General features: G+C 45.7%; 1 protein-coding gene across 2 annotated transcripts in view; it reads right to left on the bottom strand.

Moving 5' to 3' along the window:
• Positions 1-27,783, bottom strand: part of DNAH7 (dynein axonemal heavy chain 7) — a 163,843-nt gene that overhangs the window by 16,549 nt on the left and 119,511 nt on the right. The window contains exons 48-54 of one of the 2 annotated variants that reach the window (XM_053360481.1): positions 26,290-26,480; positions 24,448-24,581; positions 21,295-21,630; positions 17,311-17,437; positions 14,662-14,856; positions 12,388-12,480; positions 2,993-3,169 (exon numbers count right to left, since the gene is read on the bottom strand). In XM_053360481.1, coding sequence (XP_053216456.1) covers positions 2,993-3,169; positions 12,388-12,480; positions 14,662-14,856; positions 17,311-17,437; positions 21,295-21,630; positions 24,448-24,581; positions 26,290-26,480 — 1,253 coding nt within the window. The remainder of the gene's footprint in view (positions 1-2,992; positions 3,170-12,387; positions 12,481-14,661; positions 14,857-17,310; positions 17,438-21,294; positions 21,631-24,447; positions 24,582-26,289; positions 26,481-27,783) is intronic. The other variant, XM_053360487.1, reaches the window with a different exon arrangement.

Here is a 27,783-nt window from a genome sequence, read left to right as displayed (position 1 = left end):
TTCTGCTAATATGCTGTCCACACGGAGGGACCATTTCTGTGAAATGCTCATGGCTAGAGCATTGTGAGGGGCAGAAGAGTGGCAGCCCTCATCCCACGAGCTGCTCACACTCCCCTCTTTGCCATTCAAACAACAACAACACAATAAAACCTAATTTCTCCGTGTCAGTTAAGAAATGCATTCATAGCATAACAAAACAAAACAAAAATTCACTGGGAAAACAGTTATGTCCTTGTGGAGATGGCAGTACTGAGTCAGTGGCTCATGTGCTTCTGGCATGCACTCTTTATAAAGATTTGAGGAATGAGGTTATTATTACCCTTCTATTATTCTCTACGCCGGGTTGCTCAACCATTGCTACTGTGTCCTTTCTTTTAGCAGATCAAGATGATCAGGCGACAGCAAAAACTGCAAGGTTTTTAGCAGGGGCAATTAGAATAATATCTATTATTTGATTATTGATGTAAACCAGGGGTAATTCTAATCACAGAATTAAAAACTGGCAGTGATATACTGGCAACAATCTTTTTGGGGTTCAAGGCAAAGCTGTTGAGCTTTTTTTAAGGGGAAAAAGACAGCCCCATTTTTTAGAGGTTCAGGGCAAAGTTCTGATTTTTTTTAGGGAGGAGGACAGCACTTTTTTGGGGGGGAACAAACAGCCTCAATGAGTATACAGTGGTACCTCTGGATATGAATGGGATCCATTCCGGAGCCCCATTCGCATTCTGAAGTAAACGTAAGACGCACCTGCACGTGCACAGGTCGCGTTTCGCCGCTTCCGCGCATGTGCGTGATGTCATTTTGAGTGTCTGCGCATGCGCAAGTGGCGAAACCTGGAAGTAATGCGCTCTGTTACTTCCAGGTCGCCACGGAGTGCAACCCGAAAATATTCATCCCGAAGCTACTTCAACCCAAGGTATGACTGTACTCCATCTGCCATTCTGCCGATCTTCCAATAATGGAGGGTGGGGGGAGGGGGAGGGGCCGGATTCTATTTTACCAACAATAAGGAAAGGGACCCTGTGATCGACCATGATCTACCAAAACCTGCCAGGTATCTACCAGTAGATCGCGATCGACCTGTTGGACACCCCTGATGTAAACCCCCCAAATTTATTTTCTATAGTTAAGTTTTTACCCCTGTCTTCAGTACATTTTATTTTATTGCCATGGCTAGTGGCTGCTGCAAATAAAGATTCTTCTGATTCCGATTCATTTATAAAATAACAAAGGTGGAACGGGGACAATTGTACATTTGATATGGAAAGCCGGTATGCGTGACGGGCTCCTGGTTTCTTCCCCAGGAAACAAAAACGGAAGCGAGATAAGGGAGGGCACTGAGGTGGCATGATATGAGGCCATCAAAAGTAGAGCACCACCCTGCAGAGAGCGAGGTGTGCAAACCTGAAAAACAGATCTGCCACGGTGATTATCGACACCCCCACGGCAGATCCACGTAAGTACAAGGAGATGCCTATCTACTGCAGAGAGTGATGTAACACTCATTAGGACAATGCACATCCACCAAGTGCGTCTATTTGGGTGTCTCTCTGGGTGAGCCCAAGTCTAGGGAGATTAACGATTACAGGCAAAACTACCCTGACATTTGGAGATAAGCAAGGGGCTGTGTCCTTGGCCTGAATACATATGAAAGAGAAGATCGATAACTCTGCAGACGTTTAAGCCCATAATGAGTCATTACGCCTACATGTGAGATCCAGAGTAGCAAAGCCTTTCTCTTCAAGCAGTTGGTTTCATATTCAGGTGCTCCAACGCACACATGGAGCTTCCCTAATTCACTACAATGGGGAAGGAGGCCCATGAACAATGACTGAGAAAGCGTATGATGAACAGGTTAAATCGGTTATGATAAACTGGACTAAGGACTTGGGATATAATATACAAATGGCAGATTGGGAAAGTCTTTGGAAAATAGATTTAAAATTTACAGCGTGTTGTACGCTGAAAGAAAATAACATGAAAATGATGTGTCGATGGTACTTCACTCCTACTAAATTATCAAAAATGTATAGAACAAGTTCAAATATTTGTTGGAAATGTAAGGAAAAGGAAGGCATCTTTTTCATATGTGGTGGACATGTAAGACAACTAAAGGATTTTGGAAAATGGTATACAATGAATTTTTTAAAATGTTTAAAATACTGTTAATAAAGCAGAAGACTTTTTTATTAGGAATTACAGTGGTACCTCTAGACACGAACAGGATTCGTTCTGGAGCCCCGTTCACATCTAGAAGCAAACGTAATTAGTGATGGCACGCCTGCACACGTGCGCGTCGCTTTTCGCCGCTTCTGCGCATGCACGTGATGTCATTTTGAGCGTCTGCGCATGCGCAAGCGTCGAAACCCAGAAGTAACACGCTCCGTTATTTCCGGGTTGCCGTGGAGCACAACTCGAACGCGCTCATCCCGAAGCACATTCAACCCAAGGTATGACTGTACAGGTACCAAAAGACCAGAAAATACTTTTCATGTACACAACAGCAGCTGCACAGATGCTACTAGCCCCAAAATGGAAAGAAGCAATAACACAGAGGGAAGAATGGCTATCCAAACTGCTGGACTATGCCGAAATGGCAAAACTAACTGGGAGGCTCAGGAACCAAGAAGACAAGGACTTTAAAAAGGAATGGGGGGGGTTATAATTTACATCAAAACTTTAGCTGGACTATAAGAAGCACTTGTAAAGTAACGAAGATTATGGACAATTTGGAAAAATGAAAATAGTGGAGAACGTATTGATATGTAGTTATGTAGTTTTAATTATTGTAGTAAGGACCCATGTAGGGGACGGGGGGAGTCACGAGATTCAGAGAATCTCACAAAATGACCATACAACTTTTTTGACTGTAAATTTCTATTGATAAAATTAAATAAATATTTTTTTTAAAAAAAAGAAGAAGAGAAAGAGTAGACCCCGCTTTAAAACCTTGCACCTACAAAGAGTGCCGTTGTAATGGTCCTCAACGCACCTGATCATCTGCAAACTTGAGAAGAGCAGCCATGGGGTCTGCACCAGGAGACAACACAAAAATCAGCGGAGCACAGCAATGACTGTCACCAAATGCCTTGGACAAGTCGAAAGGAGGTGGTTCGATAAACATACGCCCCAGGTTTCCAGTGATAAACTCCTGCACCATTGGAATAATCTGAAAAAATCAAGTAAGAGGGAAAGGAAACGAGGTCACCTTTAAATTCAAAGATACGGTTTTAAGCAACAATACGTTTTAAGATGAGAGGCAAAATAAGCCCATGCATTTGTAATGAACTCTCCAGCGATGATCATTCACAGCCAGCCGTTTAATACAAACATACATCGGTCATGTGTAGAAATGACGAGATACCGAAAAGGGTACCTTTTCTCCTTTCACCCTTTTTTGAATGTTAAAAATAAAGAAAAGAAGTTGATGTTGCACATTGGAAAAGGAATAAAATAGCAAGGCGGAAGAAAGAGATGCACCATTCTGTAAACTTCCAAGGAGGCTTCTAGACTGTCAGTATTTTGCAGGAGGTATTCAAGCACACGCTGCAAATTAAGCTTCCTCAGTTAAAGTGGATTAAAGCACTATGTCATTCTAGCACAGGGTGGGGGAACCTCCAGTCCAAGTTCATCCACAAGGCCATCTCTGAAACCATGATTCATCAATCCTGCAAAAGCTGTGTGCAGGCCTAGTCCCCCCAGGAAACTGGTTTTGAGTAGGATTTAACACCTACTTGTCAACTGATGGGTGGGGGTTAAATCCTGCTCAGTTTGGCTTCATGAGTTCTGTGAGGCAGCTATTCAAGATGCCAGATACTGTGTCCCATAAAGAAATAAAAATATATCAGTGCCTAGCATTTATACAGCATGTGTTCAAAGAGCTTCACATAAGTTCCCTCAGAACTCTCTACAACACACCTTCAAAACACCAAATCAGGAAAAAGGTTGTAACACTAGCATGGATGTGCTGAACCCAATTCCCAGACCTGTGTCTGAGGAAAGATGCTTATGCAATTGCCGCTTGTCATGAAGGAATGAGAGAATAATAATTAATAATAATAATAATAATAATAATAATAATAATAATAATAATAATTTATTATTTATACCCCATCCATCTGGCTGAGTCTCCCCAGCCACTCTGGGCGGCTCCCAATCAAACGTTAAAAACAGTACAGCATTAAATATTAAAAACTTCCCTAAACAGAGCTGCCTTCAGATGTCTTTTAAAGATAGGATAACTGCTTATTTCCTTCACATCTGAAGGGAGGGTCTTCCACAGGGAGGGCGCCACTACCGAGAAGGCCCTCTGTCTGGTTCCCTGTAACCTCACTTCTCGCAATGAGGGAACCGCCAGAAGGCCCTCGGCGCTGGATTTCAGTGTCCGGGCTGAACGATGGGGGTGGAGACGCTCCTTCAGGTATACAGGAAGTACACCCGTTGAATCCCTCTGGTATATAAGTCTTAAAGGTAAAGGAGTCTCCTTTGCATCTGCTCTCAGGTGCAGCACACACACACACACACACACACACACACACACACCTGCACAATGTACCCAGGGCTGGATTTAGGTTTGATGAGGCCCTAAGCTACTGAAGGTAATGGGGCCCTTCATATGTCCAGCTGTCCTTTGTCAACAACAAATTGCCCCTGTTTTTTGTATTGAATATATGCTATATGGTAATTTGTGGACCTAATAGGTATCTAAAGCCATTTGCACATGCAGAATGTAGGCACCCTATATATAGAAATGAGCAAACCAGTGATATTTTAGGGAGCAGGCTAGCAGGCGGGGCCCATGACTTACATCATAGGAGCCTACACAACACAAAACACTGTAGCCATATGTAGGTTTTATTTTACTTGTTTTTTATCTTATATTTTGGAAATGTACATCCAGTTGTTTTTTTCTTTAAATTTTTTGGGGGCCCCAAGAGAGTGGGGCCCCAAGCTACAGCTTGTTTAGCTTATATGTAAATCCCGCACTGAATGTACCAGAACAGATAGACTAGCATATCCCTTATAAAAACACAATGAAGCTGCAATCCTACACACATTTATCTGGAAAGTAAGTGCCATTGAACTCCTTCGGGTTTACCTCTGAGTAGACATGTGCCGGTTCAATGGTAAGGTTTGAATGCCATGCACCCAGTGGCGTAGCGTGGGGGGTGCAGGGGGGGCCAGTCGCACTGGGCGCAACATCTGGGGGTTAGGGTTAGGGGGCGCAAATCCACGGGTTAGGGGGCGCAAATCCACAGGTTAGGGGGCGCAAATCCACGGGTTAGGGGGCGCAAATTACTTGCCTTGCCCCGGGTGCTGACAACCCACGCTACGCCACTGCATGCACCAGGGCTTCCCAAACTTAGGTCTCCAGCTGTTTTTGGACTACAACTCCCATCATCCCTAGCTAGCAGCACCAGCGGTCAGGGATGATGGGAATTGTAGTCCAAAAACCGGTGGAGACCCAAGTTTAGGAAACTCTGCTATACAACATTCCCGGGCTGAGAATAAGTGCCAATGAGCTCAAGAGTCAGCAGAACTTACTTCTGATTTACAAAGTGCATAACGTTGGGGTGCAAAGAGACCGTTAAAGTCACGGAACTGAATTCGCATGTAATATTTTGTCATTAAATGGTGCTAGGACCGTAGCCAATAAAGGTGATGAACAGCACAATCCTATACGTGCCGACTCAGAAGTAAGTTGCGCTGATTTCCCAGGCAAATGGGTTGAGGGTTGCAGACTAAATTACTCCCCAGTTTAGAAGATATCTGCATGCCCTGTTAACCGAAAGGGTGTGTGTGTGGGTGTGGGTGTGTGTGGGTGTGGGTGTGTGTCTATCTGCAGTATCAAGCCTGCTTATCAGAAAGTGGGCCCTGCTAAAAGTCAATGAGACTTGATTCCAGGTAAACTGTTTACAGTCCTTCTCACCAACACTTTAACAGTAAGCCTCACTGAACAGAGTAGGATTTAATTTGAGCTACACCCTATAGGCCACTTATATAGGGATTTTGCTAAGTGGACTCACACTGAGGTCAACTGGACAGCTGGATGGCCACCCAAAACTCAAGGGTCTTTTAAAACAAAACCCACTATAAAACAACACAGTAGCGGCACTATGAATATAGTGTGATGATGATGATGATGATGATGATGATGATGATGATGATTTATGATTTATACACTGCCCATCAAACATTGAAAACTTCTCTAAACAGTGATGCCTTCAGGACCATGAGTTATTTCACAATATAAAAATAATCAGCCAAAGAAAGAACAGTTGTAGTGAGCTTGCTTTCCGCCTTCCCACCAGAAATAAAACTTATGAAAACCTTGTAACTAAGAACTAGTGCCTGAGGGGTTTCCCCCCTTCTCCCAGCAAGCCATTTTCCTTTTGTGTGGTGTGTGTGTATGTGTTTTATTGTGGCACTGTGGTCTAAACCACCGAGCCTCTTGGGCTTGCCAATCCAAAGGTCAGTGATTTGAATTTCCACGACGGGGTGAGCTCCCATTGCTCTGTCCCAGCTCCTGCCAACTGAGAGGTTCTAAAGCACACCAGTGCAAGTAGATAAATAGGTACCGCTGCGGCAGGAAGGTAAACGACATTTCCATGCACTCTGGCACTCGTCATGGTCCTCCATGTGCCAGTAGTGGTTTAGTCATGCTGGCCACATGACCCGGAAAGCTGTCTGTGGACAAACACTGGCTCCCTCGGCCTCTAAAGCGAGGAGCGCCGCAATCCCATAGTCGCCTCTGACTGGACTTAACCGTCCAGGGGTCCTTTACCTTTACCTTTTTTACCTATTATTTATCATGCTAAGTCACTCTAAGAGCCTTTTCTTTGGGCTGAAAAGCAGAGTGGAAATATTTAAAATAAAAGTATATGAACAGAACAAACCAAACAGGGCTTGGCTACTGGGCTATCTTTCTTAATTTTTGGCCACAGTTTTCCTCTTTTGACAACTGCATTTTGCTTTGGGTGCGATTCCCCCTCTCTCATTTACGTTGATGTTCACAGGTGAAACCAACCAAGTCAGCTTAATGCAGCTTAATGTCGAACCTTATAAAGAGGTAAGTCATGCCAGAGGAACGCTGCTAAAAGTCACAAAATTGGTTTCTGAAATGGAGGCTGTACTGAGCAAGATGAACTCAAACTCCAAGTGCCTGCTTGAATTTAGAGAGATGCACGAGTATGAGAATTGCTTGAGAACCTTTGCACGATCCTGGCCTTTTATTTTTTTTTTAAAAAAGATATTTATTAAAATTTTCCATTATAATACATTAAAAAATCAAAAAAGAAGAAACAAAAAAGTTTAAAAACACATAGAATTCAGAATCCTTATTTTCAATAACATATTTCCCTGACTTCCCCACACCTCCCCCTCTTGTGTTCCAATTCAAATTGTTGGTTCAACAAGTTCTTGTCCCTAATTTTTAACCTTTTTATATTTTATATTTAGTTCATTTTGAAAAACCAATTTTGCCTTGTAGACATCAATGATTATACATCAGTGCTTATTCTTAAAGCCTTTTTCTAAAGTCGGCCTAAATTCCCTTCCACGATAACAAAACAAAATAAAAACAAAACAGATTACAATTATACACCGTTTGGATTCCCAAACTCCACCCCCCCTTTCCCGGTTCCAATCCCCAATAAGCGTCGATCAGTCAATCTACTATCAGCCTGGAGACCTCACGTCCGAGGCTCTTAATTCTCTCTCAATTCCTCTCTGCCGGTTTTTTTGATAGTTCTTGGTATTAAACACCAAATCTCGGAGAAGCTCTAGTCCAATAGAGTCCATGTTTCTTCCAGCCAGACCTCCATATTTAAAAGTGGAGCCTGAATCTTGTTTCTTAATCCTTTCAAGTCCAAATGTCTCCAAAGCTCCAACTTCCACCTTAATCAAATTTGTAATCCTTGGGTCTTCAGATCTCCACATAAGAAGATCTCTCCATTCTTCAGTCTCCAATTCAGACCAAATTTTCACCATCAAGTTCTTATTTTCCTTTGTAGCCATCATGTCAGGCCTCTGGCTCTCCTTTATCATCTGTGAAATTACAGCTCCTCCTTCCTTTTCCTCAGGAACAACATATATCTCTTTCTTCACACTCTCAAAACTCTCAAGTTTCTCTTCTTGTCCAGCTGCATGGGCTTCCTGAGTCAAGTCCTTATCAAATTCAATGGATTTGTTTACTGTTAAGTCCAGAGTTGCAACATTTGTAGCCAAAACATCAATTTGGCCTTGTAACTTTCCCAAGAGAACAAAGACTCTGTCCAATTCAGCTTGAATTTCCCCTCCTTCAGCCATTCTTGTAATGTCCCCAAACCCCCTCTAGAGGGATTTTGGTTACTTAGTATTCTTTCCAGTTCAAATCCAAAAATCAAATTAGTTTGTATCAGTTCTTCCTTATTTTCAACAAAGTATAGTCAAATTGTAACAAATATAGCCAGCAGAAGCAGCAGAGTGATTCGCGAGAGAGCCTTTTAAAGAGAACTGCAAGCGTACTCCTGAAAACGTAAATCTACTGAATTAACAAATAAGAAAACCATCTTGTAGGTCAAATATGCATATTCACAGTAAGTGCTACTGAGTTTAGTAGAACTTACTCCAGATAAGTTAAGTAAAACTATAACCTAAATAATGTTTTAAGCTTCTTCTTTTTTAAGTGAGCAAAAGTACTTAGACGCCCAAAGAGAAAATTCTCTTCTCATCTCAATAGCATTTTTGCTTGTCTCTTTTGACAGTATCCTTGCAGATTAAGGATGAAGAGGATTTAAGCTACGCTCTGTTGCTCGCCTGCCTGCCCCAAATCCTGCATCATAATGTGGTTTTATCTTGTAGCTGTTACAAATCCTAGAGGTTTTATTTTCTAGCTATTAGGAACCCTATAGATCAGGAGTAGGCAGAAGATAAATGGGGATCTGGTGCTGGATGACTTGAAGTAGATTGGCAAGGTATTTGCCTCCTGGATGTCGAACCATAAAGACTGAAAAAGGTTCCCTCTTTCCCTAAAAGAGGGATCCCAGTGGGTGGGGAGGGGTATAGAGAAGAGACAAAGAGGGGGGTTTTATGGAAAGGACTTGCGCTTGGCTTCCCTGCCAATGTCTTCAACATGCTGTTCTGCTCTCCTCATTCAGATGGCCAGGGCTGGCTTGCTCCATTGTCCAGGAGTACCGTATTTTTCGCTCTATAGGACGCACCCCCCTCCAAAAATTAAGGGGAAATGTGTGTGCGTCCTATGGAGCGAATGCAGGCTCCTTGGCTTCAGTGATAGCAACACGAAGCCTCCGAAGCGCAGAGGGAGCGCTCCCTCCGTGCTCCGGAGGCTTCCCGTTGCTTCGCTGAAGCCTGGAGAGCGAGAGGCATTGGTGCGCACCGACCCCTCTCGCTCTCCAGGCATCAGGGATAGCCGCCTGAAGCCTTCGGAGCGCAGCGCGAGTTCCCGCTGCGTTCTGGAGGCTTCAGGTTCCTTTCGCTGAAGCCAGGATAGTCTTGCTCTCCCGGCTTCAGCAGAAGGAACCCGAAGCCTGAGGAGCGCAGCGGGAACTTGCACTGCACTCGGAAGGCTTCAGGGATAGCCGCGCGCAGTCCCTCCGGCAGGGAGAGAAAAAAGTAAGATTTTTTTTCTTGATTTCCCCCTCTAAAAACTAGGTGCGCCCTATGGTCTGGTGCGCCCTACGGAGCGAAAAATACGGTAAATGAACCTGACCTGGCAAAGTGTTTCTTCTGCTTAATAGTGTTGGAGGGTTGGGAGCCAGATCATGATCCCTGGTAAGAAAGACCCAAAGGAATTCTCTGCTCTAGCAATTGCCCAAGGTGAAAACTATTTGAAATACTAAGCGGGTTACTGTCAAAAACCTAAAATCTGCTCTTGGAGTGGGACACCAAAGAGGAACAGGGCAAATGTGTTATGATAAAAATGGGCAAAAGATGTGGGAGGTAATATATATCAATGACAGATTGGGAAAGGCTTTGGAAGTCAGATATGAAATTTACTGCATGTACTCTACTGAAAGAGAATGATATGGAAATGATGTACTGGTGGTATCTAACCCTGGTTAAATTAACAAAAATATATAGAACAAGATCTAATAAGTGTTGGAAATGTAAAGAAACAGAGGGTACGTTCAATCAAAAGTGGTGGAAATGTAAGGGGGTTAAAAAATTGGGAAATGATTTATAATGAAATGAAAAAATGTTTAGAGTAACCTTTGTTTAAAAAGCCTTAAGTCTTTTTATTAGGTATTGTAGGAGAAAACGCCGCTTCTTAAGGCTGAGGCAAATAGCATTTTTTTTTTTACTTATGGAAGGCATAAGGAGGGAATTGTTAAATACTTTTGCATAGAACTATGGGTCTTTCCATTTTTCACGATGACACCTAAATTGACCACTTCTGCACACAGACACACTGCCCCAGTTGCAGTGCTAATAGCGCAATATGCAAGCCCATCTTCATCCGGCATGGCTGTGCTATTCCTGTCATTTGTGAGCTCATATACCATCTGTGTGGGATGTGGGTGGCGCTGTGGGTTAAACCACAGAGCCTAGGACTTGTCGATCAGAAGGTCAGCAGTTCAAATCCCCGCTACGGGGTGAGCTCCCGTTGCTCGGTCCTTGCTCCTGCCAACCTAGCAGTTCGAAAGCACACCAGTGCAAGTAGATAAATGGGTACCGCTCCGGTGGGAAAGTAAACGGTGTTTCCATGCGCTGCTCTGGTTCACCAGAAGCGGCTTAGTCATGCTGACCACATGACCCGGAAGCTGTACACCAGCTCCCTTGGCCAGTAAAGCGAGATGAGTGCTGCAACCCCAGAGTCGGCCACGACTGGACCTAATGGTCAGGGATCCCTTTACCTTTTATACCCTTGGTGAACTTGCTGTATTGGGGGATAAGGCAACGCAAAGCAAACTAACAAACCTTACGTCATTTCCCCCCCCCCATCCTTACAGTGCAGCAGATATCCCTTCAGAGTGGAGGGCAATAAAGTGTGGCATCCAGGTATGTCCTACTCAGAGCAGACCCACTGAAATTAATGGACCTAAGTTACTTTTGCCTGTTAATTTCACCGGGTCATCTCTCACTGCCAACGGTTCAAAGCTTTGCTAACTTTGCTCCTGCAGATCAAAGGCAGCATATAAATTCTGGCGCTCCTACATACCTGAGGCCTTACTTAAGCGCAGCTGGCAGGCTGCCCACTTTCACTGCCGTAATCATGTTATGTAGTTTCTATTTTTAGCGTATTGCAAGACTAACCTTCAAGTTGTACGAAACAGAAAAATAAATCAGAAGACCATTTGCTGCACACTGATCTGTAAGGGTGAGGCAGCAGTATCTCAGCATAAGACATTTCAGACAACACTGCACACTAAAGTCAGCTTCCGTAATTTTGAAATGAGGTGGGCAAGGGAATACAGTGGTACCTCGGGTTACATACGCTTCAGGTTACATAGGCTTCAGGTTACAGACTCCACTAACCCAAAAATAGTGCCTCAGGTTAAGAACTTTGCTTCAGGATAAGAACAGAAATCGTGCTCCTGGGGCGCAGCGACAGCAGGAGGCCCCATTAGCTAAAGTGGTGCTCCAGGTTAAGAACAGTTTCAGGTTAAGAACGGACCTCCGGAACGAATTAAGTACTTAACCTTGAGGTACCATTGTAATGGACCTCTGGAAGGTATTATTATTAATTAATTTTGCATACCGCCCTATACCCGCAGGTCTCAGGGTGGTTCACAATATAAAATCACATAATAAAAACAAGAACAAGAACAACCCAATAACCCCTCTCTCCCCAACACATTTTAAGAGGGCATGGGATGTCAATCAGCTAAAGGCCTGGTTAAAGAGGAACATTTTTGCCTGGCACATAAAAGTTTATAATGGAGGTGCCAGCCAAACAGACAAAAGATTGAAAAGGGGATGGAATTAACCCTGCCAGTTTGGTACTTTTTAAGCAAAAGGAATCTGGCAAACTTAGTGTTCATTACCCCTGCCCCCCACGCCTTTAGTCTAAAAACTATGGCAGGACTCACATTTTAGCGCAGGCTTTAATAGAGGAGGCAACCAGACAATTGTGTGCATGTGTGTGCACATCACAATATCGCAACCCATGTCTTAAGGTGGGGTTGCCATGCATCCGGATCTTCCCAGGATTCCAGTGACGGAATTAGCGTCCAGGGGAGAATTTCAGGAAATCGGCAAAATGTCCGGATTTTTTGAAATTTCCCCCAAGAAAGCTCAACAACTTTTTGTGTCCGGATTTTTACTTCTTGAAATATGGAAAGCCTATCTGAAGGAAGATTAAACTAACACGATTGTGTCATACATGCAACAGGACCTTCGAAACTCTGCCCGCGCCAGTGTCCTGGTGCATGAGTTGACTGCACTTACTTTGTCAGGTCTTAAGCAGCGAATGATGAGCATCCTTTGGAACTCCCCCATTTTGTCTTGCCACTCCTCAGGAAATGCCTCGTGATGAGGTTCCTGCAAGCGAAACAAAAACACTATGATTGGCTTTCCCTGTCCTTGAAAGCTCCAGTTAGTGCAGAATTCTGCTGTCAGGCTTCCTCCCCCCCGTGGCAGTAGATAAGCAGAACAAAGGAAAAGGAGTCTTCTTACCAGTTAGAAACTTTAATAATCACAGCAAGAGAACAAAGAACCCATCTCCTAGAAATGGCGGTGCTCCCAATTAAGGCTCACACCCCTTTCCGTCCCTATTAATCTACAACACTCCTACATATTGTAATCTGAGCTTGTACCCTCTGTGCTTTCTGTTCTGCCACTTTCTCAGCTCTTCTTGACCTTGGGCTGAGAGGAGGAATGCTGTCCAAAGAAAGGGAATCTGCTAACCCTCTCTCTCCCAGTGCTTCTTCTCCTAGCTGTTCCCCATCCGGTATTTCCCAGCTTCTGCCTTCTGAACTATGTCCATCTGCAAACCATTGTTCCAAATCTATACTGTCCTCCAGCTCCTGGGAAGATTCAGGATCCAAATCAGGAGGAGGGGGTGGCTCCCACCATCCTTCCTCAGTGCAGCCCTCCTCAGCACGGTCCCTGACAGCTGCAGCCCGGCTGCTGAAAGGAGAGAGACCCTGATAGCATATGGCACCTCTTCCCACAGATCTGCACTGGCTGACGATTTGCTACCTGACCAAGCTGAAGGTGTAACAGCTTGTGTCCAGTTTACTGCCTTACTCTAAGCTTACACCCCTTCAACCACTTCCATCTGCGGAACTGGGACTGTTACCAGTGCCCCGTAATCCTTGTTCTGCACTTGTAAGAAACCACTCTTTTAGCACTGTAGCACCCACACACCAGGCAACCCCCCCCTCACTGCACTGCTGGAAGCGTTTTTGTAGAGGCAAGTTGGCCCAGCACGTGTAGAAACTTCACGTGTTGCAATCTTCACTGTTGACCTTAATTAACTTCTGAATTCTTTTCAACTGTCTAATACAGTGGTACCTCGGGTTAAGTACTTAATTCGTTCCGGAGGTCCGTTCTCAACCTGAAACTGTTCTTAACCTGAAGCACCACTTTAGCTAATGGGGCCTCCTGCTGCTGCCGCACCGCCGGAGCACAATTTCTGTTCTCATCCTGAAGCAAAGTTCTTAACCCGAGGTACTATTTCTGGGTTAGCGGAGTCTGTAACCTGAAGCGTAAGTAACCCGAGGTACCACTGTATAGAGAATTTCAATGCTTTATTCTTTCTGTAAACTGCACGCCATCGAGTGGTATGTACATTTTGATCAAGGCCAGATTCAACTCTTCACCCCAGGCAATTCTTGGCCAAGAAACTGAATCACCCTACTCTTTTACATAGTTAAGCTCCCTTGTACCTGGGTGAAGACTTCAAGCATTTAGTAATCTCCTACATTCTAATTCTAGGAATTAGGGGGTAGTGGAGAATCTGGTACTCAATATTTTTAGGAGAACCTGCCCCCTGCCCCCCCCAGATTCATACCAATACAATTGAATGCAGAAAAATAAAAATAATAAAAATTTACTGGAATGTACATTTCTGAAGGAATGCTTTTTTAACAGGAAACAATATTACTTGTAGTAATGTTCTCTTCCCTACAAGGTGTATCATCTAAACCCATCTGCTTACGAAACTTGCAAACTGCTCATCCCCACATCCCCAGTTATTTCCCCCCCCCCCCAGCCCCAAAGAGCAAAGAAGCCAAGACAGCGAGCAGGATCCATCCCAGCCGGGAGAGGCTGTGCGTGGCTAAAGAAACCAAGACAGCGAGTGGGATGGATCCCGCTGGCTGTCTTGGCTTCCTCTTTAGCCGCGCGCAACCTCTCCAGCCGGGAGAGGCTGCGCGAGGCTATGGCAATTCCCCCACCTCCTGCAAATGCCCACAGGAGCCGCGCACCCTTTAAGGAGTGTGTGGCTCCTGCAGGCTTTTCTACGAGGAGGGAGAAGGAACTGACTGGCTGCGTCAGTCCCTTCTCCATCCTGGGGAAACGACCGCAAGAGCCGCACGGAGCTTGAGTGTGGCTCTTGGGGGCTTTTCCTGCCTACCTCCCCCCTGCATTCACTCCATAAGATGCACACACATTTCCCCTTACTTTTTAGGAGGGAAAAAGTGCGTCTTATGGAGTGAAAAATACGGTATTTGTTCTGAGCAGCTAGCAAGAAGGGATGAGTGAAGGTGGGAAACAAACCAAACTGTCATAGACGTTTTTCCATCCATCCTTCAAGCGCATGAATTCCTTCCGAATGCTTCTGAAGGCTGGCAAGTCGTCAAGGCGGCAGACTTCATCCCACGATTTCGTGGGGAGCCAAGGGCAAGGGTTGGAGTAGGGATTGTCCAGGCCGATGCCTCCCGTGAGCAAAAACTTCCACTCCGACTCATCAATCTGCAGTGAATTACGACAAAATGAACACGCAGTGTAAGGACTTGGGAACTTGAGCAAACAGGTCGGCATTAGGGACACCCATGCCATGAGAGCCACATCACCAGTAAGGGGCCCGCTGTTGACCCTCAGAGCCCCCTGAACCTTCACTTTCCTGTTTGGATTGCTGCCTGTACTCTTGCCCTCTGCAAACCTGGAAGCAATGAGGCGGCTGTGGCATTTGCCCTCCTAGGTGGGTCATAAGGAAAGGGTTAAATGAGTGTGAAATGATTGGCCAGTGGGAACCCAAGGGGAGGAGTTAGAGTTGAGAGTTGGGAGTTGGAGAAGGAAGAGGGAGGATAAGTCTGTGGGTTGGTCTAGTTTTGATGTGTGAGAGTGAGTGAAACTGTTAGGAGGAGTCAGATTGACAGTTGGGATAATCAGTTAGAAGTTATTAGGAAGGTAAAAGGTAAAGGGTAAAGGGACCCCTGACCATTAGGTCCAGTCATGACCGACTCTGAGGTTGCGGCGCTCATCTCGCTTTATTGGCCGAGGGAGCCGGCGTACAGCTTCCGGGTCATGTGGCCAGCATGACTAAGCCACTTCTGGCGAGCCAGAGCAGCGCACGGAAACACCGTTTACCTTCCCGCCAGAGCGGTACCTATTTATCTACTTGCACTTTGACGTGCTTTCGGACTGCTGGGTTGGCAGGAGCAGGGACCGAGCAACAGGAGCTCACCCCGTCACAGGGATTCGAACTGCCGACCTTCTGATCGGCAAGTCCTAGGCTCTGTGGTTTAACCCACAGCGCCACCCGTGTCCAATTAGGAAGGTATAGGCCGGTAAATAAACTAAGATTAAGAAACTGTCAAGAAAAATGATCTGAAAGCATAACCTTGTTCATGCTTATAAAATAAACTTGATTATTTGTTTTAATGTTAACAACTGTCTGGACTCAGTGTGTACCCGAGAGAAACGGGTTGGTGGCAGCAGGGAAGCGATCGTAGTGGTGGCACAGGGATCAATAGACCGTCAAACGTCCGGGGACCCTGTGTGATCGCCACAGCGGCGTAGCAGCCTTTACTCCTTGACTTCTTTCTGGGCAATGTAGCCAACTGGGTTCAGGAAGGGGAGAGCAAGGGAACAGACAATGGGGATTGCGGCAATGAAATGCATGTTGCCTAGAGATCACCCAAAGTTTGGAGCTGACATTTACCAAGCCACCCAGTGCTGTTTTTCTGGGGTGGGGGAACACACTATGAAGTTTGTTTGTTTGTTGTGGGCCCAGTCGCAGTGCCCCCATCCCAGGCAGTGGCTAAAGGTAAGATGTGATTAATAAACTCAAGCAAATTATCTGGATTAGAAATGGCCACAACTTTATTGATTGCAGATATAGGTGGATTTTTGGCTCAGGCATTGGGTGTGTATATCCATTCCAGCCTCACCAGACAAAAACAGAGTATTTTTTTATTTTTTAAAAAGGTAAAGGAACTCAGTTCCCCCAAGTTCCTGCTAAAAAAACCCAGCCTCCCACACATGAATATCTCTGCCATGCTAACTTTGTGGATCAGCTCTGCAATGGCTTGAAAACCTGTGTTATGGACTGAGTTGAATAGGATCCAAAATGCAGCAATCTGATTGGTCCTAGAACAATAGGATTCAGAATGCAGCAGTCTGATTGGTCCTAGAACATCAGGATCCAGAATGCAGCAGTCTGATTGGTGCACAGGAGCCACCCAATCCAGCTCCAGGTGGAAGTGAATCCGCAACCTGATTGGCCTAGAGGTGAATCCCGGAATTAGCCAATCATGTTGGGCCCGTTGTGTAAATAATGTATATAAAGCAGACATTCTGGGGGAACTTCCATTCCTCCTCACCACTATGAGCTGAATAAAGAGCATGACATCCACAACCTGCAATGGCAGGATGGCAGTCACTATACCGTAAGGCCTCCCCTAGTGTAAGCTACTAGGTTACTGCTTGCTCTTCCTCCAGCTGTCCCAGAGCCAACTGGGAAAAGCTGCCAAACCGTATACATGTAAACAGCAGGAAAAATGGATGCTATACCAGGAACCAACAAGTAGATGACAACAGGGCTATGTACCATATCACAGCCAAAGAACAATTTTAACAGGTATAAAGGTAGAAGGATTACACCCCAGGAGTCCCTGTCCACTTCCTGTTGTCCAGAGGGCAAGCTGATCCCAATCCCACCAGCTTCAGGACAGGCCATGCCCCTCAAACATGGGGGCTGGCCCTGGCCTGAACAATTGCATTGAGCTGCACAACCTCAGTTGTCTGCTTGGCAGCCCACTCGCCTCCAGGCCACCAGATCTGACCGCATGGTGATGTTGGTAGGATGTTCCCACAAAGGAGAGGAGATGGAACAGAATGGGAGAGGCATTTGTGGACCTGCCAACAGATTAGCAGATTTGTATTTGGGGCACCATACAGAGTCATTTGCCTAGCGGCACTAACCAATTTATCATGCTTCAAGAGGTTCACGTTTAGGCAGAAGGAGAAGAGCAGCTTGTCCTTTTCAAAGAGAGAACGGCAGATGTTGACGTAGAGGGAGTAAGTGAAATGGTCTTTGAGGATCCTCAGCCTGTAAGAGAGAAAAGAGAAGGTTGGGGAAATAATAATAATAATAATAATTTATTATTTATACCCCGCCCATCTGGCTGGGCTTCCCCAGCCACTCTGGGCGGCTTCCAAAAATATATTAGAATACTGCAATACATCAAACACTAAAAGCTTCCCTAAACAGGGCTGCCTTCAGATGTCTTCTAAAAGTCTGGTAGTTGTTGTTCTCTTTGACATCTGGTGGGTTGCCGCCACTACCGAGAAGACCCTCTGCCTGGTTCCCTGTAACTTGGCTTTTCGCAGTGAGGGAACCGCCAGAAGGCCCTCGGAGCTGGACCTCAGTGTCCAGGCAGAACGATGGAGGTGGAGACGCTCCTTCAGATATACTGGACCGAGGCGGTTTAGGGCTTTAAAGGTCAGCACCAACACTTTGAATTGTGCTCGGAAACATACTGGGAGCCAGTGTAGGTCTTTCACGACTGGTGTTATATGGTCTCCCAGTCACCAGTCTAGCTGCCACATTCTGAATTAGTTGTAGTTTCCGGGTCACCTTCAAAGGTAGCCCCATGTAGAGCGCATTGAGGTAGTCCAAGCGGGAGATAACCAGAGCATGCACCACTCTGGCGAGGCAGTCCGCAGGCAGATAGGGTCTCACTTTACAACCAGCCACTTTACAATCTCACTTTACAACCAGCCACTGAATAAACTCAATAACAAACCGCTTAGATTTCAGTTACGGATGTGCTGCTGGTGGAATTTGTAGGCAGCCTGTTTTAGCCTCGCCTCCTGACTAACGCAAAACACAAAAACACTTGTCAGCCATTTGCAAAGGCTTCACAGAGTGCATTAGCCGTGAAATACAAGTAGCGTTTGGGCCTCTTGCTGACACACAAGGAAATGCAGCATAGTAAAAGCTGTATTCTTTACACATCAGAAGGTCACATACATGCCCTTTTGTATCACATCCCCTTTTCCCTACTTCACAACTGCAGGCTTCCTCTCTTTTTAACCTCTATCCAGCCTGCATAGGGCTGCACACACCCAGCAAATTCTTGCTCCTGCGAGATCCACTGCTTGGGTTATGTTGCTAAGAGCCACAGAGCATTCTTTATGTAAGACATTTCACAAATAACCCCTGAATCACTGGTATGTGGAGAGAGTGAGCATAGTCAACTAGTGTAATCATGTCCATGTCTGAAGGTTCAGGAAGACTTAAGGTGAGGACTGTAACACAGAGAGGGCATCAAAGGAGGATTCTGGAACCGAAACTCGATCTTTGAGCTATTCGCACAATGGTAGAGTTAGAAGGGACTTTGAGAGTCCTCCAGCTCAGCCCCCTGCAATGCAGGAATTTCAACTAAAGCATCTATGACAGATGGCCATCTAGGTAAAGGTAAAGGGACCCCTGACCATGAGGTCCAGTCGTGGCCAACTCTGGGGTTGCAGAGCTCATCTCGCTTTATTGGCCGAGGGAGCCGGCGTACAGCTTCCGGGTCATGTGGCCAGCATGACTAAGCCACTTCTGGCGAAACTAGAGCAGCGCATGGAAATGCTGTTTACCTTCCCGCTGGAGCGGTACCTCTTTATCTACTTGCACTTTGACGTGCTTTCAAAATGCTAGGTTGGCAGGAGCAGGGTTTAAACCACAGCGCCACCCATGTCAGATGGCCATCTAACCTCTGCTTAAAAACCTCCAACGAAGGAGAGTCCACCACATCCTGAGGGAATCAGTCGCCAATGCAAGACATGGCCATCAGAAGGGGCAAAGGCAGAAGGAGTGTGTTATGGCACACCTATAAGAACAAGGGTCAACCCTATTTTCTTGCATGAACCCACCTAGCTGCCCACTTCAGTTGACTAGGGACAAAATTACCCCAAGGCATATGTCTCCACCCCCATCTCCTTCTCTCTCCATACAGCAGCAGAGCACATGCCCATGCTGCCCAGGGCAGGCGTGCTCTCAAGGGGCGCGGGGCACAGAGGGTGCCTTCCCAGGTGCACGGAGTGGCGTATGTGCCCTGCAGCCAGGGGCGGAGTGAGCCGCCCACAGGGGCAGAGCGAGCTGCCAATGCCAGGCATTCGGTGCGCCACCTGCCCACAACTCCCAAGCATCCCCCAAGCTGGCCAAACAAAGGGGGAAGGAGGGAATGCTGCCGGCAAAGCGGCGCAGCTCCCCCTTTCCCCCCGACAGCTCGGGGTAGGCTTGGGAGTCGCAGGCAGGCGGTGCATCAAATGTCACCCGCCCCAGTGAAGACACCCAGGGCTGTCCACCCCCACCACCTCCACCCTTCCTCTGCCCCTGCCTCCATAGATGGCTACCGTATTTTTCGCTCTATAAGACGCACTTTTTCCGCTTCAAAAATTAAGATGTGTGCATCTTATGGAGCAAATACAGGCCCCTTGGCTTCAGCGATAGCAACGCGAAGCCTCCGAAGCGCAGAGGGAGAGTTCCCCCCGCGCTCCGGAGGCTTCGTGTTGCTTTCGCTGAAGCCGCCTGAAGCCTCCGGGGGCTTCAGGCAGCTATCCGCAAGCCTTCGGAGCGCAGCAGGAGTTCCCGCTGCGCTCCGAAGGCTTGCGGGTAGCCGCCTGAAGCCTGGAGAGCGAGAGGGGTCGGTGCACACCAATCCCTCTTGCTCTCCAGACTTCGCTTCGCTGGAGAGGCGCTGCACAGTTTTCCCTCTCTGCGCAGCACCCCTTCAGCGAAGCGGGAGGAGAAATGGAAGGGACTCCGTTTCTCCTGCCGCTTTGCTGAAGGGGCGCTGAGCAGAGAGGGGGAGAATTTTTTCCCCTGTTTTCCCCCTCCTATGGTCCGGTGCGTCCTATGGTCCGGTGCGTCCTATAAAGCGAAAAATACAGTATTTACTGCAATGAGCAGGAGAAGGATGCTATCTCGTATTCTGGAAATGACATGTAGAGCATCGCCAAAAGGGTTGTGCAACCTTCATCTGAAGACAGGTGTCTGCATTCGTCTCCTGTTATTGCATCCTCGGAAATCCCTCTGTGCCTTTGCAATACAAGCCAAGCAGTGTACCCGATTATGACAACAGCACCCTTATCTCGCTGCCGTCACCAGCAGCACAGCTGGCCCGCCTCAAGTATCAACAGAGCAAAATGTTAAATGATGGAGCTCCAAATGGCTGGCAAAACAACAGGGCATAAAACAAGCAAAGCACCCAGAAAGCACAAGATGGGGGAAGCTGCAAACTGAAACTTCCAAGCTCTCCTTTATTATTTATCGTTCTCAAGCTATAAATGAATATCACATAAAATCTGACACTGAACTCAATCTGCACAGCCCATTATTTTTTAAATGAGTTTCCCATGAAGTCAACTTAAATGCAATGTCAAATTAGCTGAAGGTACCAAAATTAGTCAAGCTAGCCTTGCCCAGTTTTCTCAAGCTTTGTTGTTTAAGGCCTGCTTTGACATTTATTCCATATACTGAATTTAATAAAGGGAGAAAACTGCGTGGGGCATTATTCTGTTTTAAAGATTACGAGTTTCCCAATCACTTCCATATACTTGTTACCTAGGAAGTACCAGGTAATGTTCTTGCATGTTCTTAAAGGGGGAGCATCTTAGTTCTTTCAAAACACTGAATATTTTGTCTCCAGTCCTTTGAATTCCCATGAATGTTATGTTTGTCTACAACAGCAATACAGCAATAAACAAACTTCTAAATCCCACTGCTTTTAGTGGCAAAGTTAATTACATGCTTCATTCCCCTGAAATCAATGGGCTTGCTTAATTTTGGATTGTATCCTGATTTTTTCAAATTAAGATAAGACTTAATTGCCTGCAGCTAATAAGTAATAAGGTTGTGCCAGAGCCTGAATAAGCGTGAAAGGTAAAATTAAAGCATACAAGGATTTCACATACCTGTCTTGTAAAATTTCTGACTTCACAGAATTATCTATGGACATGATGAAAAGGTTGATGAACCAGGTTAGGGAATACTGGTACATGGGTTCAATATTGGCAAGATCAGCAATTGAAAAAAATAGAATCGACGAATGAACTGCAATGGGGCGGTAGCCCATTCGAGTGGCATCTATCTTCTTTTCGGTTTCTTCCGCTATAGCTTGCTTCTCGGAAATTTCATTAGCCAAAGCCTTAGAAGAAGACAATATCTTGATAGCAGTTTCATCCTCTAAAATATTTCCTTCGGAAGATGAAAGAACTTCTAAAATTTTGTCCTCTATTTCTTTCAGCTGTCTGTAATAAAATCCCAAATTATTCTGTTACGAAAGTAACAAATGACCAAGTCTGCAAGTTAAAAAAAAAGGATTGGATGCTATTACGGAAGCAAATAGAATAGTACCTTGGAAGTCGAACGGAATCCATTCTGGAAGTTCATTCCGCTTCCAAAATGTTCGGAAACCAAAGTGTGGCTTCTGATTGGCTGCAGGAAGCTCCTGCAGCCAATCAGAAGCTGCAGAAGCCCCACTGGACTTTCGGGTTACAAAGAACGTTCGCAAACTTGAACTATCACTTCCGGGTTTGTGGCATTCGGGAGCCAAAACGTTCAACTCGTGAGGCGTTCGGGATCCAAGCTACGACTATAACTATATTGATTAAAAAAACATAGTAGGATAAATTTATAAAAAATATGAGGAGTTTTTATATTGTGAGGGTTTCTAATGAGCTTTCAATAGTCAGTTAAAATGATCTCAAATGATTTTTGTCTCAGTCTAAGACAATGTTTCCCAAACTTTGGTCTCCAGCTGCTTTTGAACTACACTTCCTATCATCCCTGATCTCTGGTACCGCTAGCTCCCCTCTAAAATATTTGAGGGGGCCGGGCTCCCCCCAAAGTTGATGGAAGGGCATTGCCATTCAAATGGTGTGCACGCACCATGTCATGTGATTGATAATGCGGGGTGGGGCTTACTCCCCCCCCCCAATATTTTATTCAAGTTGGCACCCCTGGCATGTAGAATTAGGCTTGTTAGAATTCCTGCTCCATGATTGCAGTCATGGGATTGTTGTCTATCATATGACGGTATATGTTTTGACTCCACAAAGTGGGAAGTGATGGAGACAGGATGTTTGTGTTACTGTGTTCCATGAAGTGGGACTATTGTCCTTTGTTTTTTTCTCTTTGCTGTCTGATGCTAGAGAGAGAGGGAGCCATGTTGCAGTGCTCCGTGTATGTTTATATGTAAATAAAGTAGATTAGCCAAAATGCTGAGTTGCTAAGGTCTGTTACGCAAGCTGCGCAAACTCTGTGGATCCCTAAGTGTGCCGATGTTTGTTGGCATCAGTCGCTGTGATGTTCGGGCAGAAGAAAGCTTTTGAAGCTCCTGAACGAAAGACCAGGAGGGAGAGAACATGCCAGTCGGGCATGTGTCTCTGCCAGGGTCCTACGCAAGTGTAGGACAAGCTCCTGACAAGGCTTCCCGCCCTCTCACCATCCACACCTCCTCTAAACTTGTTTTGGGGGTTTCCTCAACTCTCCTGAGCTTGCAGCCAAGTGGGAGAAGTCTTGCTACATGAGTGGACCTCATTCTACACGTGCAACAACTTTGCTGAATCCCATCCAGTGTCTAGTTTGGCCCACAAATTGCTATAGTCAGCTGCATTTCATAATGAAACCAATTAAATCATTATTATATTTTTTGAACGGAAGGCAACTAAAATAGTTCGTCCCAAAACTACTGACAGATGGATTAAAAGTTAGCTGTCACTGGGAGGAAGTGCAAACTTTGTGGTGGGAGGGGGGCATCTCTCTTGGGAGCTAGAGCAACAAAGCAACAAAAAATAAGCTTTATATGAAAGCACCCCCAATTCACTTTCAAGTACCTAACACGAGTCATCGTTAGTCTGCTGATAGGGGCAGACAAGTACTTAATCGTAGGTTTATTCTTTAATTATAGAGATTAATTTTTAAGAAGTGGCTTTGGATGCTGTGTGGATTGCATTTTCTTATTTCGGGAGGAATGTCTTCTGGACTATAATTCCACAACCCCCCCTCCCCCCCCCCAAATCATCAGATAAATTGTCATTTAAAACTACTGTATTAAGAACAAGCTAAAAAGAGTCCCAATATCCAAACCGGAATTTCATTTGCTCCAGGCAACATTTTCCCTTATTTTCTCCCAAAAATAAAAGGAAAAAGGATCCTGTTCCCTCCCCTCGGTTTTACCAGGGGGCCTTTTCTTTATTTTGCTCTGAGGGGAGGAAAATGGGGGATACTTTCCAAAACTCTCTTTGTTCACAGACAATTCTGTGTGTGTGTGTGTGTGTGTGTGTGTGTGTGTGTGTTTGTCTGTCAGACTATCTATCTATCTGTCTGTCTGTCTGACTATTATTATTATTATTAAACAACCACTGCTTTTTTTAAAAAAAAACACCTTTAGGGTTGCTCTCATTTTGACTCAAGAAAACCACCATTTTATAGTTCAAATCACAAAAAATAAATACAGTAAATGGACAAAAGTACAAAGATTCACAAAATGTTTAGGGGTATGCGTACCCCTGCATACCCCCAGAAAAAAGCACTGGTTTAAAAACACACACACACACACACACACTATATATATATATATATATATATATATATATATATATATATATATATATATAAAATATTGCTTAATAATTAGATTGTTAAAACCCACCAAGTAGTTTACATAAAATGTAAAATATTCTTAAGATCAACAGACTTTAAAAAACCAAGGAGACAGAATAAATCAAAATACAGATAAAATCAACACTGCAAAAAAAAAGAAGGTCTAATCAATTTACATGTCTGCATAGACTTGCCTAAACAAAACACTTTTTTAAAGCAGCATCAATTTCATCACAAGATGGTGATGGCACACCCATTTCACAGCCATAAAAAAAGGCCACGTGTCTGCAGTCTTTCTGCAAGAAAGCATCCTTTGCATAAGCCATATTCTGCAAATAACTTTGGCAACAGCTTTAACTAAGAGCATCCACGATTCGGTGCCTTCATATTCAACATTAGCCACTTCTGTCCCCTCATCCCTTCTGCTAAAAGAAGCTTTCCAGCTAGTAAGATTTTGATACCTTTTGTTTTCAGCTCCTTGCAATATCAGGGCTTGCTTTTCTTCTTCGAGATCAGGTCTCTCCCTTGCGACAACAATCCCAAGAAGCTGGTCTTGCATCCCCTCTGGCGTTATCATGAAGTTTAATAATGTTACCTGTGATTTTTAAAAAAAGAATTAAAAACCAAATCGAAACAGGGCTAGGTAAACCGTAAAAGGTAAAGGTAAAGGGACCCCTGACCATTAGGTCCAGTCGTGACCGACTCTGGGGTTGCGACGCTCATCTCGCTTTATTGGCCGAGGGAGCCGGCGTACAGCTTCCAGGTCATGTGGCCAGCATGACTAAGCCGCTTCCGGCAAAGCAGAGCAGCGCACAGAAACGCCGTTTACCTTCCCGCCGCAGCAGCACCTATTCATCTACTTGCACTTTGACATGCTTTCGAACTGCTAGGGTGGCAGGAGCAGGGACCAAGCAACGGGAGCTCACCCCGTCGCGGGGATTCGAACCACCGACCTTCTGATCGGCAAGTCCTAGGCTCTGTGGTTTAACCCACAGCGCCACTCGCATCCCACAGCGCCACCCGCATCCCGCTCCTTTTCCCTTCCTCCCCCACAACAAACACTCTGTGAGGTAAGTGGGGCTGAGAGACTTCAGAGAAGTATGACTAGCCCAAGGTCACCCAGCAGCTGCATGTGGGGGAGCGGGGAATCAAACACGGTTCACCAGATTATGAGTCCACCGCTCTTAACCACTACACCACACTGGCTCATAGGTAAACCGTACGCCAATGCTAATCTAAAGCCCCTGAAATGTAGGCTGCGTGCACACCATAAATTTAAGACACATTTAAAGCATGCACACCAAAAGAATCCCGGAAGCCAGAGTTGACCCATCACAGCACTATAATCACCCTTAGCAAACTACAGTTTCCAATATTATTCCAGGGGTGCGTGCTTTAAATATATGGTGTATAAGCAGTGAAACACCTTCTACAGGGAGCATTTTCCAGTTTTCACTGAGTGAAAGCAGTAAAAAGACTGTTATTTTTGCTCCAAGGATCAAGACCAGCCTCTCACAACCTTGAGTCCACAGATGTTCTTGAACTACAACTCCCATCATCCTTGACCACAGGCCATGGTGGCTAGCAATCAGGGCACTGACTTGGGCCCCGGGATATGGGTGCCCAGGTTATGGGAGCCACCGGAAGTCAGGTTCCGAGGTCTCGCAAGGCACCAGAAGTTGCGTCGGGGGCCCTGCAGTGTGGGTTCTGAATACCCACAACAATTATTTTGTGGGTGCTCGGGCCTGCAGGGTTCCCTATAGGTGGCGCCCCTACTATTAATGATGAGAGTTGTAGGCCAACAATATCTGGGGACCCAAGGTTGAGAAAGGCTGGATTAGACGATGTGTGCCATTTTCATATATGGGCTAAAGTGAATAATAATAATAATAATGCTATAAAAAATTAAAGGTAAAAGCAGCTGATCATACTAGCATATGCAACCGCGAGGGAGAGCATTGTGGAAAAGATTACAGTGGTACCTCTGGTTGTGAACAGGATCCGTTCCAGAGCCCCGTTCGCAACATGAGCAGAATGCAACCCGCGTCTGCGTGGGTCATGATTCGCCGCTTCTGCGCATGCACGTGACTTCATTTTGCGCATCTGCGCATGCACGGGTGGTGAAACCCGGAAGTAACCCTTTCCGGTACTTCCAGGTCACCGCGGGACGCAACCTGAAAATGCACAAGCTGAAGCAAACGTAACAAGAGGTATGACTGCAATCCTATTATTGCAAACGATATGAGCAATCTGATTATTAAAGCGAAAGCAAACAGCTCCATGTTCCTGTGCAAACCACTCACTTTGACAGATGTTTCCGGGAGGTAGTGGGGGTTTCTCAGCTTGGTTGTAATATAAAAGCGAAAGTCGGGAGCGTATTCAATGGTGGAATCACCCAAACGGATACAGATGCTGCCGGCCTGCTTGAAGGTCTGCTTCAGCAGAAGTGGCTCAAGAATAGGGTCCAGTTCTTCAGCAACGTTTTCCAGCAGCACTTCGGTTACAACCAGAAAAACAGATTTGGTTAATAAACCATTAACTCCCTGGCTTACAATTTGCTAGGAGCAGCAACAAAAGGCGGAGGGGAAATAATGTTCTGGCTGAAGCCTGGGATAGCTCAGTGGGTAGAGCATGAGACTCGCAATCTCAGCGTTGCAGGTTAGAGCCCCATGTTGGGCAAAAGATTCCTGCATTGCAAGGGGTTGAGCTAAATGACCCTTGTGGTCCATTCCAATGCTAAAATCTTATGATTCTAGGAAGGAAGGAAGGAAGGAAGGAAGGAAGGAAGGAAGGAAGGAAGGAAGGAAGGAAGGCAATAATGCAATGGATGGATGGATGTGGATGTAGATGTGGATGTGGATGCCTGTGGTTGGTGGTTCGGTGTGTTAGCTGTGGACCTATTTGCTACTGGCATGCTGCTCCCATAACGTGTTTGTACCGTATTTTTCGCCCCATAGGACGCACCGGCCCATAGGACGCACCTAGTTTTTTGGGGGGGAAATAAAGAAAAAAAATTATTTCCCCCCAGGTGCGGGGCTGGGGCAGGGGAAGCCCGAGCTTCCCCGACCCCAGCCCCCAGAAAAGGCTGCTATCCGCTAGCCGTGGGAGAGTCGCATGGCTCTCCCACGGCCAGCGGAGCGCTGCGCGAAGCCCGAAGCTTGGGGCGTGCTGAGCTCAGCGCGCCCCAAGCTTCTGGGTGCCGGCAAGCTCTCTGCTAGCAGTGGATAGCTTCCTGAAGCCTGGAGAGCGAGAGGGGTCGGTGCGCACCGACCCCCCTCGCTCTCCAGGCTTCAGCAAAAGCCTGCATTTGCCCCATAGGACGCACACACATTTCCCCTTCATTTTTGGAGGGGAAAAAGTGCGTCCTATAGGGCGAAAAATACGGTAATTTCTTTGTTCTTTTGTTTGATTTTGCATGGTTATGGATTTATTTTGCCCCACCTGCCATTGGAATGTGGCCTCCAGGAAGGCTGGCAGCATTCAAATCTGGCACTTGGGGCAGAAAGCGGTTCCTCCATAAAGGTTATTTTTGTACGCTACTACTGCAGCCCATGTTTGGTTAGCCCAAAAATGGAAGACGAGTGAGGTCCCAGCCAAAGAAGAATGGCAACTTAAGTTGACAGAATATGCTCAACTCTCTATAGAATAAGAGAACAAGAAGAACATACGTTTAAAGAAGATTGGAAAACGTTTATTGAATATATGGGAAATAATTGTCTGCTGCTGAAAATGCTGGCAGCATTAAGATAAATTCAACAGTGTAAACAAGTTTTGATGGATGCAAGAATGGAATACTG

The sequence above is a fragment of the Podarcis raffonei genome, chromosome 1 (genome assembly GCF_027172205.1).
Source record: "Podarcis raffonei isolate rPodRaf1 chromosome 1, rPodRaf1.pri, whole genome shotgun sequence".
NCBI lineage: Eukaryota > Metazoa > Chordata > Lepidosauria > Squamata > Lacertidae > Podarcis > Podarcis raffonei.
The sequence above is the reverse complement of the archived record's forward strand: the minus strand, read 5'-3'. Positions and strand labels throughout refer to the sequence as shown.